At 46.7% G+C, this 14858-nt stretch overlaps 1 protein-coding gene across 1 annotated transcript in view; it reads right to left on the bottom strand.

Annotated features, from left to right (window-relative positions):
* Positions 1 to 14858, bottom strand: part of LOC144319045 (BOS complex subunit NOMO1) — a 57923-nt gene that overhangs the window by 29094 nt on the left and 13971 nt on the right. Inside the window, exons 8-15 of the mRNA XM_077906746.1 lie at positions 14377 to 14514; positions 13959 to 14048; positions 10976 to 11081; positions 10649 to 10799; positions 4464 to 4638; positions 2793 to 2934; positions 1631 to 1762; positions 465 to 601 (exon numbers count right to left, since the gene is read on the bottom strand). Coding sequence (XP_077762872.1) covers positions 465 to 601; positions 1631 to 1762; positions 2793 to 2934; positions 4464 to 4638; positions 10649 to 10799; positions 10976 to 11081; positions 13959 to 14048; positions 14377 to 14514 — 1071 coding nt within the window. The remainder of the gene's footprint in view (positions 1 to 464; positions 602 to 1630; positions 1763 to 2792; positions 2935 to 4463; positions 4639 to 10648; positions 10800 to 10975; positions 11082 to 13958; positions 14049 to 14376; positions 14515 to 14858) is intronic.

The following is a 14858-nucleotide window of genomic DNA, read 5'->3' as shown; positions in this document are numbered from 1 at the left end:
CTACATCAACAAGACAGTAAGATGTACCTGCTCCGTCCTTTGCCCCAGAATATACTAGAGAAAGTGACTCAGCGGGACCTATTAATAATAATAGCAGCGTACGCCAAGGAAACCAAATACATAAGAGATTTACTTAAACTTCACTACAACCCTGAGAAGTGGGTATTAAGATCCCAGGGCTATAAAAACAATGTGTTCTACGCTACATCAACGGCTTTCCCAAATCACTCATCAAAGTTAGAATTTAATGCAGGGCCGGGACATGAAAATCTCCCAAACAAAGGCATCTTTCTATAGAGGGATTTTAAAAGCTTCCTGACTATGCTTTCCTGAATAGGGAGGGTGAGCGGAGGGCAGAAAAGGAAATCTGACTTAACTATGATTATAATATTCTTGGCATGCTAGTACCTTCCCACTTCCCAAAAGACCTTATAAACAAGAGAACTCTCAGGAGCCACACATACCAGAGTGATTGCGTGAGAAAGGGAACATCTCAGCATGTAGCCCGTCTGCCTAAACTCAATTGTTGACACGTCCTCTTCTAGAACTTCCACCTCTAGACTCTTGTTCTTCCAGCACCAATCTTCATGCATGATGCTTACTGGAAAAGCCACAACACAGACACACATGGGCATAATGCATATCACCTCCCTGAGTGAAAATTATAATGACTTAATTTTTTAAACATGTATGTCATACACACACACCCACACACAAACCAGTAATATTTAAAACTAGTTTAAGTATTAAAGAGAAAAATGAAACCAGTGATCATTAACATCAGCAAGAAAGAAATTCAATGGTGTCTAAAGAGCACGCTCACAAGAAGATATTTAGGGATCAGCATACTTTTCCTGTAAAGGGCCAGACAGTAAATATTTTCAACTCTGCCCATCATGCAGATATTCAACTAGCCTTTGTAGCATGTACGCAACTGTAGATAATACAGAAGCAAATGGGTGTGGCTGTGTTCAAATAAAACTATAAAAACAGGCAGTTGGTCCCCCCACCATAGTTTGCCAACACCTGATAGAACAGAAAATATAATTCCCCAGATAAAACAGCCTATCTTCTAAGCTATTCACCTGCCAGCAGCTCCAAAATGAGCTTGGAAAAAGCAGAAATAGAGCCAATGGGTGGCTTCTCGAGAACAGCAGGGGAAAGAGAACTAAGGCTGGCCAGCACCTGCACCTACTACTTACCAGGCGCTGTACAAACTATTTCATTTGTTTTGCACTCTACAGAAAGACTGTATCACTCCTACTTCAGAAGAGGAAACTGAGTCTCAAAGAAATCAAGTAACGTGTCATGGTCACACAGCTGCTCAGTGGTGGAACACATCAGTGTGATTATTTCGTGCTCTCTATTCAGGCATTTAGAAATAAAATGGCACAAATGAGGGCACCCTCTGCAAACAGAAGACACGTGCGCATTGTCCTGACAAGGTGGCAGTGAGCGCATGGACCACTGATTCTTGCATTATCACCCATTGCTAAATAATGCACGTTCAAGGTCAAGGGGTGAGGAAGACAAGTATGCAGCTGGGATGCGATCTGAGAGCTGGGTTTTGGAAAGTTTAGAAAAGACAGGAAGTACGTGAGGGCCACAAGATGCTGCCTTTGGTTCTTACTTTTGTATTTTCCGGGGAGCACGTTGTCAAAGGTGAAAGTCATTGAGTTGACCCTGCCGGAGAGCTGGAGGCTCCGCTTCTCGCCCTGGCGGCTCAGGGACTGCAGCGTCACCAGCAGGTCGCCACAGGTATCTGCAGAGAAGAGGCAGGAGGGCCTTGTTCGGCTGCCCTCATGAGACACAGCACTGCTGTGAACCCCCCACCTGTGGGCACTGCTGGCCACGGTATACATCCTGAAGGGCGATGCCAGCAGACTTCCTCTACAGCCATCATGTATCTACTGGGTTCTGAGAGCCCTCCCCTGGGGCAGGTCATCAGTACCAAACAATGGAGCCACTGATAGTGAAAGTGACCCTGTTATTTATCCAACACCTCGTGCCAGCCGGAGAAGGCAGGAGAGGGAAAATCATATTACAGAGCACCTACTAAGTCAGATGTAAGGTGAAACGGGGGAAAGAGTATTGATGGAACACTAGCATAAGCCAGAGAAAGAGAGAAAAGAAAGATGACCTAGCGTGGCTGAATGCCCACTTCATTCTCATTCCAGGCACAGAACTGGGCCCTGTCATTGTAATTATATTACTCATAATAGCAAAGATTTACATGGCTCTTGCTGTGCTCCAGGTCCTCACACAGGCCCTAATATGCGAATTCCTTTGATACAACCACCCTGTGAGGCAGGTACTGTCATTACTTGCATATGAAAGAGAGTCAAAGCACAGAGAGGTTAAGTAATTTGCTCCAGGTCACACAGCAAGGGTGCAAGCCCCTGCAGTCTGGTTTCAGACTCTAGGGTGTTAACATCTGGGCCACAGTGCCCAACATGATGGTATTAAAGCCTCACTAAAACCCTCTGAGAGCCATAGTATTCCCATTCTACAGAAGAAAAACTGAGGCTGGGCGGGTAAATGCTTACTGTCTCATAGCCGGTAAGTGACAGAGCTGGGAAAAAAACACCCCATGTGGTTTTTTTAGGAGCCAAAGCAGAAATACTCCAAGAGAAATGTTTCTAGTGATGTCGTGTGGCACTTACTCAGAACCGTATGTGATATGGATTCTAAAACCACCTCCAGGCGTGGTTTTGGCATTCACCTTTAACGCTACCCAACAGGGAAAATCTCACCAAAATCCCACCTGTTTTTGCTTTCAAGTGACATCTTACCCAAACAAGAGACTTTCCCAGAAACTGATGCCAAGAACTGCACAAAGGCCACGTCCATCACGGGCCTGTCAGTCACAGTGAGAGGGAAAGTCTGAGGTTTCAAGGTCAGCCCCGCTCTGGTCTCTGCCTCGGGAACCATCACCTGCAAGGACACACAGGACGTCAGTGTCTGCGTCAAGGCGCGGCTTCCCCGGCCTCCAGGGCACCAGAACATTCCCTTGGGCCCAAGGCTAAATATTTGAAGGAGAGAAGTTCACTTCTGGGCCTGGTTTTATAATCACAACAAATCCCCAAATAGGCCATGGTGAGAAACCGTGTTTCTACTCAGATACAGAAGAACTAGCCTTCAGCCCTGTCATGAAGTGCGTGAAAGTATAGCTGGCATCACTCCCCAGGGGCACATGGCTGTCATAGGTCACCTGTACACTGGGGGGAAACCACATTAAAGCCCAGAATTTCTCCCCAGTGGCTTGAGGTCACTCATGACGTAAGCTAGGAGTCTCTCAATGCTACTGCATGTCCCCCTGGCAGGAAGAAGCCACTTTCTTCTTTTTTGCTTTTTTAAAAAACATTTTATCCATTTATCCCTGAGACACATAGGCAGAGGGAGAAGTAGGCTCCCTACAGGGAGACTGATGTAGGACTCGATCCCAGAACCCCAGGATCATGACCTGAGCCAAAGGCAGATACTCAACCACTGAGCCACCCAGTGCTCCTTCCTTTTCCTTTTCTTCTGTGTCCTTTCTTAGGCTAAGAAAAGGGGCTGGGGAAGAGGTGGTCCCCTAAAGATTATACTCCAAAGTTGCTCTTCCTTGAAAAAGACCTTTATGGTTCGAAAGGGCTTCCAAAGGCTTGTCGATGTGGCCAACTTCACAAGAGCTGGCTACCTGGTAGAGGAGCTATGAACTCGCACACCACACTGTTTGGTGGGAACAGGGAAACCAATCTCCTCCCACCCCATCTCCTTCAGGGGGATCCCACTTGCTCTGGAGAAGAGCACAGGCACAGGGGGGCCCTTTCCAGCCTACCCCCCCTCCGCCCTTCCTCTGGGAGGAAGAGCAGCAGCTGGCTGGACACATGGGAGCCTGAGCTCCAATGAGACACAGTCTGGCAGGTGGGCACAGCCATGGCACCGAGAGGCTCAGTGGGCTGACCCCTGGCTCTGTCTCGTCTCTTGCCTGCTGCCCCCAACCGTGCTTGGGCCTTCACCCTCACAGTGAGACCCCACGCCAGGGTATCCCCAGCTTCTCTGCCTGCTGCAACGGGAAAATCAGATGGTACCTGACCAGCCATCTTCAATTCTGGGCGAGGTGGAGAAACACCAGCTGTATTTTGGCCTTGGGTGCCAGCAGCCATGCACCTGCCACTAATAAAGGGTTAATTTGGGGACTTATGGATGTTCTAGAGTAGCCAAAAGCATGAGACAGTGGAGGTGTGATTGGCAGCCTGGAACTAACTCCTAATAAACATCGAGACTGGAAGAAAGAGAAGCCTGTGTATCATTTCCAGACTGGGTGCCTGTCTGCTCTGTCGTGACATGCAGGAATATAAATACCTCATAAGAAATGGGGACTAGAAATGCCCCTTCTGTTACCCAATTTGGCTAATAATAACCCTTTAAAAAATCACTGTTATTTTCAAATATCTTATATAGAATAAAACTCATCATACCTGGACTTTGTAGGTCCCTGGCTTCGCTTTAAAACAAAATGATCCATGGGCATCTGTCTCCACGGTGACCAAAGACTTGTCCTTGTCTTGAGACGACAGGACAACTTTGTATTTACTCATCTGCTTGACAGTGTCAGGGAAGCGAATGATTGATATCTGGCCACAGACACTGAACCTGCAACAAGGGGCCCATTCATTCCAGCATGAGAACTCAATTAAAACAGGAGAAAGGCAGCCTCCCACCCAAACTGTACATCCCTCTTCCTGCCCCACTCCTGGCGACAAGTTTAACCCTAACAGAGAGATAGAAAAGCAGCCCAAATGACTCCAGTTCCAAAAAAGCAACCTTTGGAAGGAAGGCTGAACCCCTCCCTGTGCGAGGGAAAAGACACAGCAGAGGCCCACGGTGGGGCCGTTTGTGCATTCTGGGGGACATGTGCCACCCCCCACTGCAGAAGCAATTTTCAGAAAATCTGTAGATGATAAAAATGTTTCAGGTAAATTGGATCATTGATGGTATAGCAGCCCTGGACAGAGAATGTGGGCCAGAGCTTAAATGCAAGGGCTGTAAGCAGCCCTCCAAACCCATGGCACCAGCCACGTGAAACAGGGCAGGGTCCCTGAAGACGCCTTCCTCGCCTGTGATTATATATAATTCGTGCATAAAAGTGATCGAGGAGATGGGAACAGAAAATGTAATTAAGTTTAAAATAATTACAAAGCTGAAACTGAATTCCTTAAGAGCTAGGAGCCACAAAATCGACTTAAATTGAAAGGCTCCATTCAGGTCATGGCTCGGATTGGGGGTTCTAAATGAGCAGTATGTGCAGTGCCGGAAAGTGCACCCAGAGAAAGGCATGAAAGGCGCATCCCCAGGCTGAGAAAGACCAACAAAGACCATCATCCTTAAGTGCCGTTCTTCACTTTTTTAGCAGTCGACCTGTTAAAGTGTAATAATGCACCACAGCCGGAGGCCATGATTGTCTCTTCCACTGACTAAAGGTTGTATTTTTGAATCAAGAGTCATTTTGGATAAAAATCAGTTGATACTTGTGACAGAAAGAGAGTCAGAAAAGGTGGCTGGGAATGCTGGATAATTATGGGGGTACATTCGAGGCTGGAACACCCCCCACCCCACCCCACCCCCTCCCCGATGCAAATAAAAAGTGGTGGAAAACAACAAAGTGGTGGCAGACTGTGTGTGTGAAATACGATAATGACCACGAGCCAATCACTTCTTTAGAGCAAAGTGACCAGCCTGCCACATGAGCTCACGATCAAGAGCAGCGGGCGAGGAACGAGGGCCCACGTGCCAAGTCCAGCCAGCAGCCTGCTCTTGCATGGACTGCGGGCTAGGAATGTCGTTCCCACTTTTACTTCCATTCTTTTTTCTTTTTTTTTTTTTTTTTTTTTTTGAAAGGAGAGGAGGAACAAAAGGAGAGGGAGAGAGGAATCTTAGACTCCACGCCCAGTGCAGAGCCCAAGAGAGGGGCTCGATCTCACCCTGAGATCATGCCCTGAGCCAAAATCAGGAGTGGCTCAACCAACTGGGCTCAACCATACTTCTGAAGGGTTAAGAGGGGCAGAAAATCAAAATAGTAATATCCTGTAATATCATATGGAATTCACATTTCATTGTTCCAAATAAAGATTAACTGGAACACAGCCACGCCCATCCATTTATGAGCTGGCTCCGGTGGGTTTGTCAGAGGCCACATGGCCCAGGAAGCCTACAATATTTATTCCCTGGCCCTCTACACAGAAAGTGTGCAGGTCTCTGATCTAGACTTGAAGGTACACATTTTGGTTCTCATTTCCCTCTTCTGGGCATTTCAGAATAAAAGGGCAGAAAGGGAATATTGAGGAGTTATTCTTAAGGATCTATGTCATAGTCTCTTGATTTGTGTACACATCCCAGGAAATGTCACCTTATTCATCCACGTTGAACTTCTCTGCTTCTCCAAGTTTTAAATATTCTAACCATCCAACCTGTTTTTGCTAATTTTCTCAAAGAGAAGTGGCCAGTTACCCCAAACCTCAAATGCATATTGGCTTTAGTTAAAAAAAAAAAAAAAAAAAACTGAACTAAAAAGCTGGTAGGACAGGTGTTTTATTATACTGAAGCCCTTAGAAATTGATTTGTGTCACAAAATTTCTTCATCAAGATTTATGGATAACAAAAAAAAAAAAAAAATTTATGGATAAAACCTGGGAATTCTGGTGCATTGCAAGATAACTATAGTCTCATTAGTCATTTGGACAGAAGCCAAAGCATTTCCTTCTCAAATAAATTGGGATTTTTTTTTAAAGTAAGAAATAGGAATGAATTAAAAGGCAAGTGTGCTATGGTGACCCAAAAGGAAACTGAATTTTCCCAAATATGCTCAATGATATCATTTTTCTTTGTCCCAAATATTCCACTTGAAGGAAAAAAATAAATATAAATATATTTCTCCATTTCCATGAATAGCATCTCTTCCATCTATACAGTTGCTCAAATAAGAAATGTGGGACCTCAAGAGCACAAGGCCTGCTGACTCCCTCCCCACAGTATCTGTCAAATGCACTACTCTCACCCTTCCTGATCGGCACCCGGATCCCGCCACCACCACATCTCCAGACAACTATCACTGCCTCCAATCGAGTCCCTCCACTCACACCCTGGCCTCCCTGCAATCCTGTCTCCACATAGCAGCCAGAAGAGAAAACAAAAATTTTTGTTTTGAAAATGCCCTGATCCCTATCGCTCCCTTGGTGAAAACTCTTCAACAGCTTTCCATTGCATTTGGGCGGGGAGGGGGGGGGGGGCGGCAGGAAGAGCCCACCTCCACAATCCAGCTACTTGCTCTCCAACCTCACCAGCTGCCTCCAGCCACACTGGCCACCTTCCAGAAAGCTCTGTTCCCTCCCCTCCAGGCCCTGGAACATGCTGTTCCCGCTGCCTGGGAAGTGCTTCACTTAGCTAACTGCTGCTCCCTGGGCTCAGTGACCCAGTGCGAGTCCTCTCAGTGTCAAGCCCCTCTTCCCTCAACTAATATTCGATAAAGGAGGAAAGACTATCCATTGGAAGAAAGACAGTCTCTTCAATAAATGGTGCTGGGAAAATTGGACATCCACATGCAGAAGAATGAAACTAGACCACTCTCCTTCACCATACACAAAGATAAACTCAAAATGGATGAAAGATCTAAATGTGAGACAAGATTCCATCAAAATCCTAGAGAAGAACACAGGCAACACCCTTTTTGAACTCGGCCACAGTAACTTCTTGCAAGATACATCCACGAAGGCAAAAGAAACAAAAGCAAAAATGAACTATTGGGACTTCATCAAGATAAGAAGCTTTTGCACAGCAAAGGATACAGTCAACAAAACTAAAAGACAACCTACAGAATGGGAGAAGATATTTGCAAATGACATATCAGATAAAGGGCTAGTTTCCAAGATCTATAAAGAACTTCTTAAACTCAACACCAAAGAAACAAACAATCCAATCATGAAATGGGCAAAAGACATGAACAGAAATCTCACAGAGGAAGACATAGACATGGCCAACATGCATATGAGAAAATGCTCTGCATCACTTGCCATCAGGGAAATACAAATCAAAACCACAATGAGATACCACCTCACACCCGTGAGAATGGGGAAAATTAACAAGGCAGGTAACAACAAATGTTGGAGAGGATGCGGAGAAAAGGGAATCCTCTTACACTGTTGGTGGGAATGTGAACTGGTGCAGCCACTCTGGAAAACTGTGTGGAGGTTCCTCAAACAGTTAAAAATATACCTGCCCTACGACCCAGCAATTGCACTGTTGGGGATTTACCCCAAAGATACAAATGCAATGAAACGCCGGGACACCTGCACCCCGATGTTTCTAGCAGCAATGGCCACGATAGCCAAACTGTGGAAGGAGCCTCGGTGTCCAACGAAAGATGAATGGATAAAGAAGATATGGTCTATGTATACAATGGAATATTACTCAGCTATTAGAAATGACAAATACCCACCATTTGCTTCAACGTGGATGGAACTGGAGGGTATTATGCTGAGTGAAGTAAGTCAGTCGGAGAAGGACAAACATTATATGTTCTCATTCATTTGGGGAATATAAATAATAGTGAAAGGGAATATAAGGGAAGGGAGAAGAAATATGTGGGAAATATCAGAAAGGGAGACAGAACGTAAAGACTGCTAACTCTGGGAATCGAACTAGGGGTGGTGGAAGGGGAGAAGGGCAGGGGGTGGGAGTGAATGGGTGACGGGCACTGGGGGTTATTCTGTATGTTAGTAAATTGAACACCAATAAAAAATAAATTAAAAAAAAAAAAAAAAAGCCCCTCTTCCCTGCATACCTACCAGAACTTACAATCACAAGTTACTCAGCTCAAACCTGTCTCCCCAGTAAGATGAAATCCTTGGTTCTGTCAATGCCAAATGAGTTCACTGCTACACACCAGCCTCTGTCACTGCACCTCACCCAGAGTAGTTGCTCAAAAATGTTTATGAGGGAAAAGAAGGCAGGCTGTGAATCCAAAATGATTTTCTAAGCTCTAACGCAATGATGTACAGGGTTCCCACCGGTGATGTACTTCCCAATCACTCATTTGTCACAGAATCCCTGACCCTGACCCCTACCTGTCTACAGAAGTTGTCACTGACGTCTCCTCAGTAACCAAGGCAATGGAGCATGCTTTCGAGGCTCAGCTCCTGGGCCTCCCTGACCGTCAGGTTTGACCTCACAGCTACAACCCACTGCCTGGATCCTCCTGAGGCCACCCCTCGGACACCGGCATTCCATTTGGGGCCTGCTCTTCTAATTCTACTTGCTTTTTACACATCTAGGGTTCTGGCTGCCCTCTGGCAGGGTCTCCCTGGGTTACGACCTGTCCAGGCATCTGCGCAGAGTGCCACCTGGTGGTCCTGCTCAACCCTCAGCACCTAACAGGCTCCTCTCCCTGCCCACAGCTGGGGGCGCCACAGCCATCCTGCTTCTCAAACTGGGAACTCCTAAATACTCCTCCAACCCGTCCTTGATCTCCCCCTAAGGCAAGCCCCCATCAAGTCTGCTTTCATGCTACCTGAGCCCCAATCTTGTCCCCTTCAGAGTCATCCTTCACTACTGCCAAGGTGCCTCTCTGAAAACAAAAATCTTTTTTTTTTAAAGATGTTATTTATTCATGAGAGACACAGAAAGAGGTAGAGACACAGGCAGAGGGAGAAGCAGGCTCCCTGTGTGGAGCCCGATGTGGGACTTGATCCCAAGACCCCAGCTGGGATCACGCCCTGAGCCAAAGGCAGACGCTCAACTACTGAGCCACCCAGGTGTCCCTGAAAACAAAAATCTAATCATGTCACCTCTATGCTCAAAATGGATTGCTGGCCCCCTGACCCATGCTGGAGAAAGCCTCATTCTTCCAGTGGGGTGTCCAGAGGTCCTCTGAGATCTGTCCCTCCAGCCTCATCACTCTCTTTGGCCTGCCCAGCAACACCAAGTCATAAGCTCCCAGCTACAGACACTGTGCTGTTCTAGACTGCGTGCCTTTGCTCCTGCCACCTCTCTCCAGGAAGACCCTGCCCTAACTCCATTAAAGTTATGGTTCAGTGAGTATCCAGTGCTATCTCAGAGAGAGATGTAGCTCCCCCATTCCAGGGGTTACACGTAGGTGAGAGAAGGATCTGAGATCTGACTCCAAGGCCCAGGTTCTTTGCACCACATGGTATCACTGTAGGATAAGACCATAGAGATTCAACTACCAGATCCCCTCTCATACTCGCAGTAAGTACAGCAAAGCAGGAAGAACGGTCACAAAGACTGGAAGCATCTCACAGCAAACTTTCTCAAACAACTATACTATCTTCCAAAGTCCTTGAGAGTGAAGCCATGGAAGGTCTTGCAGATGTGAAGTCAGATATAGAGAGATCTTCTTCTAACTTAGACTCATTCTAACTTTGAAGCAAGACAGTTTTCCCTAAGCATCGACATATAACTAGCTCCTTCAGTTTGTAAGACTTAGCACTAATCTTCCTCGGGGGGTCACCCCCACTCCCCCCGCCCGAATTTCTTACAGGTGCCTAAGACCCCATGTGGATCCCTGGCAGAAACACACAGACAGATCAAAGATAATTTTGTTCTCAAACGTCCACACAGGCACTTCCAGACCCAAACACAATGACCTCACCCTGTGGCAATGATGTCAGCCAGCTGAGGTGTGTTAGGTGCAATTTTGATGGTGACGGTTTCAAAGTAGAGGTGTTCCTTCTGAGCATGGATCGTGTACGTCCCCGTGGTGATGTTTTCCAGGCGGAATGAGCCATCAGCTTTGGTTTTGACTAGAAAACAAAAAGATGCAAATAGAAGATGAGCCAAAGACAGCTGTCCATCCCCTCTTGAGACAAAAAGCTGGCATATTTTCACAGCACCATTAAGATAGTTTCCCTTCCATTTCTCTCTGGGATCAAAATCCAGTACTGGCAAACAGTTCTGGGGGGTCAACACAGCTGCCAACCTTTGATTTGGTTATTCAGAGTGACTACGGCCTCTGGAACGCCTTCGCCTTCGGGTCCATTCAAGACCCTCCCAGTGACAGAGAATCCCATGACGTGGAACACAGGCTGGAAGATGAAGAATAGGAAGAAGGTTCACATGTGCCGGAGCGGTAAGGCCCTCCTCGTCCACTCACGCCAGCGCTCAGCACAGCCATGGGTGCAGGAGTCCCGAGTCCCAGCCGGGTCCCAACCCACTCCCCTGACTCCTGCTGCTCCCACACCTCTGCATGTTCCCCGGGGGTCTGTCTGCTTCTTACACTCTGGTCACCCTGATGTTTGTCAAATAACTGAGTACCAAAGATCTACAGGCTTACTTCCCCAGTTAAAGATCACAGAATCAAACTTGAAAGCCTCCTGCTCCCCCCACCACCACGTAACACTTGCTCCCGTCCTGCCTCCTCCCCTCCAGATGCTCCCAATCTGGTGAACCACATCACCTCCAGTCTTCTGACCTCAAACCACAGCGTCACCTGGGACCCCCTCCCCACACTCCAATATCAATCCATCCTATGCATCCTACCCCTGCCAGGTGTCCTGTCTTTTCCCACCATAACCTGAATTCAAATCTTGGTTCACTCCACCGAGGTCACCTTCCGCACCCACTACCACACCCTGTGCTTGATTTACATGTGTCTATGCTCCAGCTCGTGAGTACCATGGTTTTGCTCTCCCTGGAGTCACTATGTTCCAGCCACCTTGATCCCTGGGTCCTCAAGCTGACTACATGCATGCACCACAGGCATCCCTCCCGTGGACCTTTTACACCAGCTGCCCCTCTCAGCCTGGACCATTCTCTCCCACCTCTGGACAAGATCAGGGGGGAGGCTCCTCCTTCTCATCATTCCAGTTTCAACTCAAGCCATCACCACCTCCAAGAGGCCTTCCCTGACTATCCATCCCATCTCAGAGGCCCCTGCCCCTGCTTTCTACCCCAGCCACTCACTATCACACTAGCCTATTTCATTAGCTTGGTCCAAATTTTATCAATATCTCAAATGTCCTTGATTTATCTTCCTTTGTCTACCTCTTACTAGAATGTAACCTCCATGAATATAGTGACCTTTTCTGTCTTAGTCAGCTGGTACACAGTAGGCACTGAATAAATCACTTCTGAATCCAAGAACAGATGAATGAATGCACGCATACATACAAGAGCATTTGAGAGATTTCTTAAAAATTCAATGGTTTTTTTGTTTTTTTTTTGTTTTTGTTTTTTTAAAGATTTTATTTATTTATTCATGAGAAACCCAGAGAGAGAGAGGCAGAGACACAGGCAGAGGGAGAAGCAGGCTCTATGCTGGGAGCCTGACGTAGGACTCAATCCCGGATCTCCAGGATCACACCCTGGGCTGAAGGAGGCACTAAACCGCTGAGCCACCCCAGCTGCCCTGTTTTTTTTTTTTTTTTTTTTTAATTCAGGTAGCCCTTCCTGATCCTTCTAAAAAGATGTGGTTTATCTACTTACCAATTCCTGCATTCACTCAACAACTACTTTTACAAGACACCTGCTCTGTGCCAGGCACTAAATCACCTTAGGAATATGTGAAGAATGAGACATCACTAATGCACCTGACCTCATGCGGCTTCCAGGCTACTCCCTGAAATTTCATTCATGTCTCTACTTAAAAACTGGTGTTTAGTCGAGATCAAATGCACAAGCCCCGCACAAAGCAAGCAAGGACACCTCCCCACCCCCATCCACCTCCAGTGTGCACAAAGCCGGCAAGTGATTTAAGGAATCTTAAAAAGCCGTCAGAACCCCACTGAGCATGTGACCTAAAAGCTAGCTTCTACCAACCGCAGCTACTTCAACACAGTACTTTCAAATGCAACATTAAAAGAACGCGATTAAAATCTAATTTTTTCAATAACTGTAACACTAGGAGGTCCATTTATGAAAGACTGTTATTTTCTTTGGGGAATCTGCTCTATCTGGCAAATTTTCTATCATAGCCATTATCTACTTCTGTAATTAAAGATATAAATGCAATGGAAAACACATTTACCATCTATTCTAGGATCTAGGGAGTTTGTCAAGCCATGTATCACCACATCCATCACCCCACCTCTCACTCCCCCTCCCTGCGGCCCAAGCTCCCAGCTCTCCCCTGGTTTATGGCCACAGCCTCCCAACTGGTCACTTGCTTCCATGTTGCCCCCTGCCAGCTTCTTCCTAACATGGTAGCCAGAGGCTCACACCTCTCTTCTGCTCAGAACTTCACCCAGAGTGACCCACCGGGTCCTGTATAAGCAGCTTCATCATCTCTCCCTTCCTCACTCCCTCCACGCCAGCCACTCTGGCCTCCTTGGGGCACCCCATACCCTCTAAGCACACTGCAGCCTCAGGATCTTTGCACATGTCACTCTCTCCATCTTGAACACTCTTCCCACAGAAGTCTGTGTGGCACAACGCCTCTCCCCCTACCCCTTCAGGTTTTCGCTCAAACATCACCTTCACAGCAAGGACTGCCTACAAGTACCCAGGAAGACTGCAGCCTGTCTCAATCCTGGAAGTGTGTCACCTCCTTTCTTTATTTTTCTATGGAACACTTGCCACCTCCTAATGTACTACCTAACATACCTATTTATAAGTGCATTGTTTCTTTCTGCCATTGCACTCCGGAAGAATAGAAATTTGCAGCTTTTTGGGTCCCCAGGGTACATCCACCCCTAGAACAGTACCTGAATCGCCACCTGAGACTGACACTCAATAAATACATTTCAACGAACAAAGTAGCTATAACTGGGGCCTCCACATTCCTCATGTGAAGAAATTCTGTGACAGTGGATCCCAGGCTAAACTGGAACAGAGCACAAGATTCTGGTTTCTTCCCACAGCCCAGCCCTTCCAGATAAAATACTGATTTTCGTAAACATGTTTGCAACACCTGTGCCCAGAGATGGGAAACCCAAACACCTGTCCCTTCTGGAGGGAGGTCTTACCTCAATTTTCAGGCTGTCATGTTCCACTGCGAAGTCTCGTCTGGAAGGAGCAACATCAAAGGTAATCCTCTCCCCTCTATAAAAGGGAATCTAGAAGGAAGGGTCTGTTAATTACTAAGAGCCCACAACATGATCAATATTAATAATCGACCCAGGAAGCCACAAACGACAAGGGGTTCGAGGCGAGCCAAGAGAAACTATTAATCATAACTGCTGCTGATCTTAAAAGAGGAAGGCCCAAACTTTTTGCAGCCACGACTGATGAAGTCTGAGTCTCGTCCAAAATAACAATGCTAAAGAAATCGGTCGCGAAACTGCAAGGCAATCATTTTTTTCCCTTTAACACCCAAATGGCATTGACTCTCGCTGTGTCTGCAGAGTCTACAATGTCCAGAAAACACAAATATTCTCCACTCACCACAGTATAGTCCCCGCTTGGCAAGGAATAGAAGGAAAACGAGCCATCTTCTTTGGAGACTGCATAGCACAGATACACCAGACTCTCATCTGGGGGTTGGAAGCCAGGCACTGGAGAGATGTTGCAACCCAGGACATCCTATGTCAAGGGGAGAAAAGAAAATGACTTCCTTTTCCACTCCTAGGTTCTCATTACCATCAAACGGCCACACTAGCAGAAAATTCTTCTAAGTTTTACATCACAAAACACATGTTTCTGAAACCCACGGCATAGTAGGGAGGTAAAATGAACAAAAACTTTTACACTCAAGTTGGGGAGTTAAAAAAACTGGCATGGTCTTCTTGGAACAAACGATGTCATCGTCCTTCCCTACAGTGGGGCGTTATTCTGCGGTCAAGGAAATAGAGCTCTGGAAGGGCAAGTGGCGGGCTCACACAGCCAGCAAAAGGCAGAGCTGTGATCTGTCTGCACCTGCGTATGAG

Source organism: Canis aureus, chromosome 8, assembly GCF_053574225.1.
Source record: "Canis aureus isolate CA01 chromosome 8, VMU_Caureus_v.1.0, whole genome shotgun sequence".
NCBI lineage: Eukaryota > Metazoa > Chordata > Mammalia > Carnivora > Canidae > Canis > Canis aureus.
The sequence above is the reverse complement of the archived record's forward strand: the minus strand, read 5'-3'. Positions and strand labels throughout refer to the sequence as shown.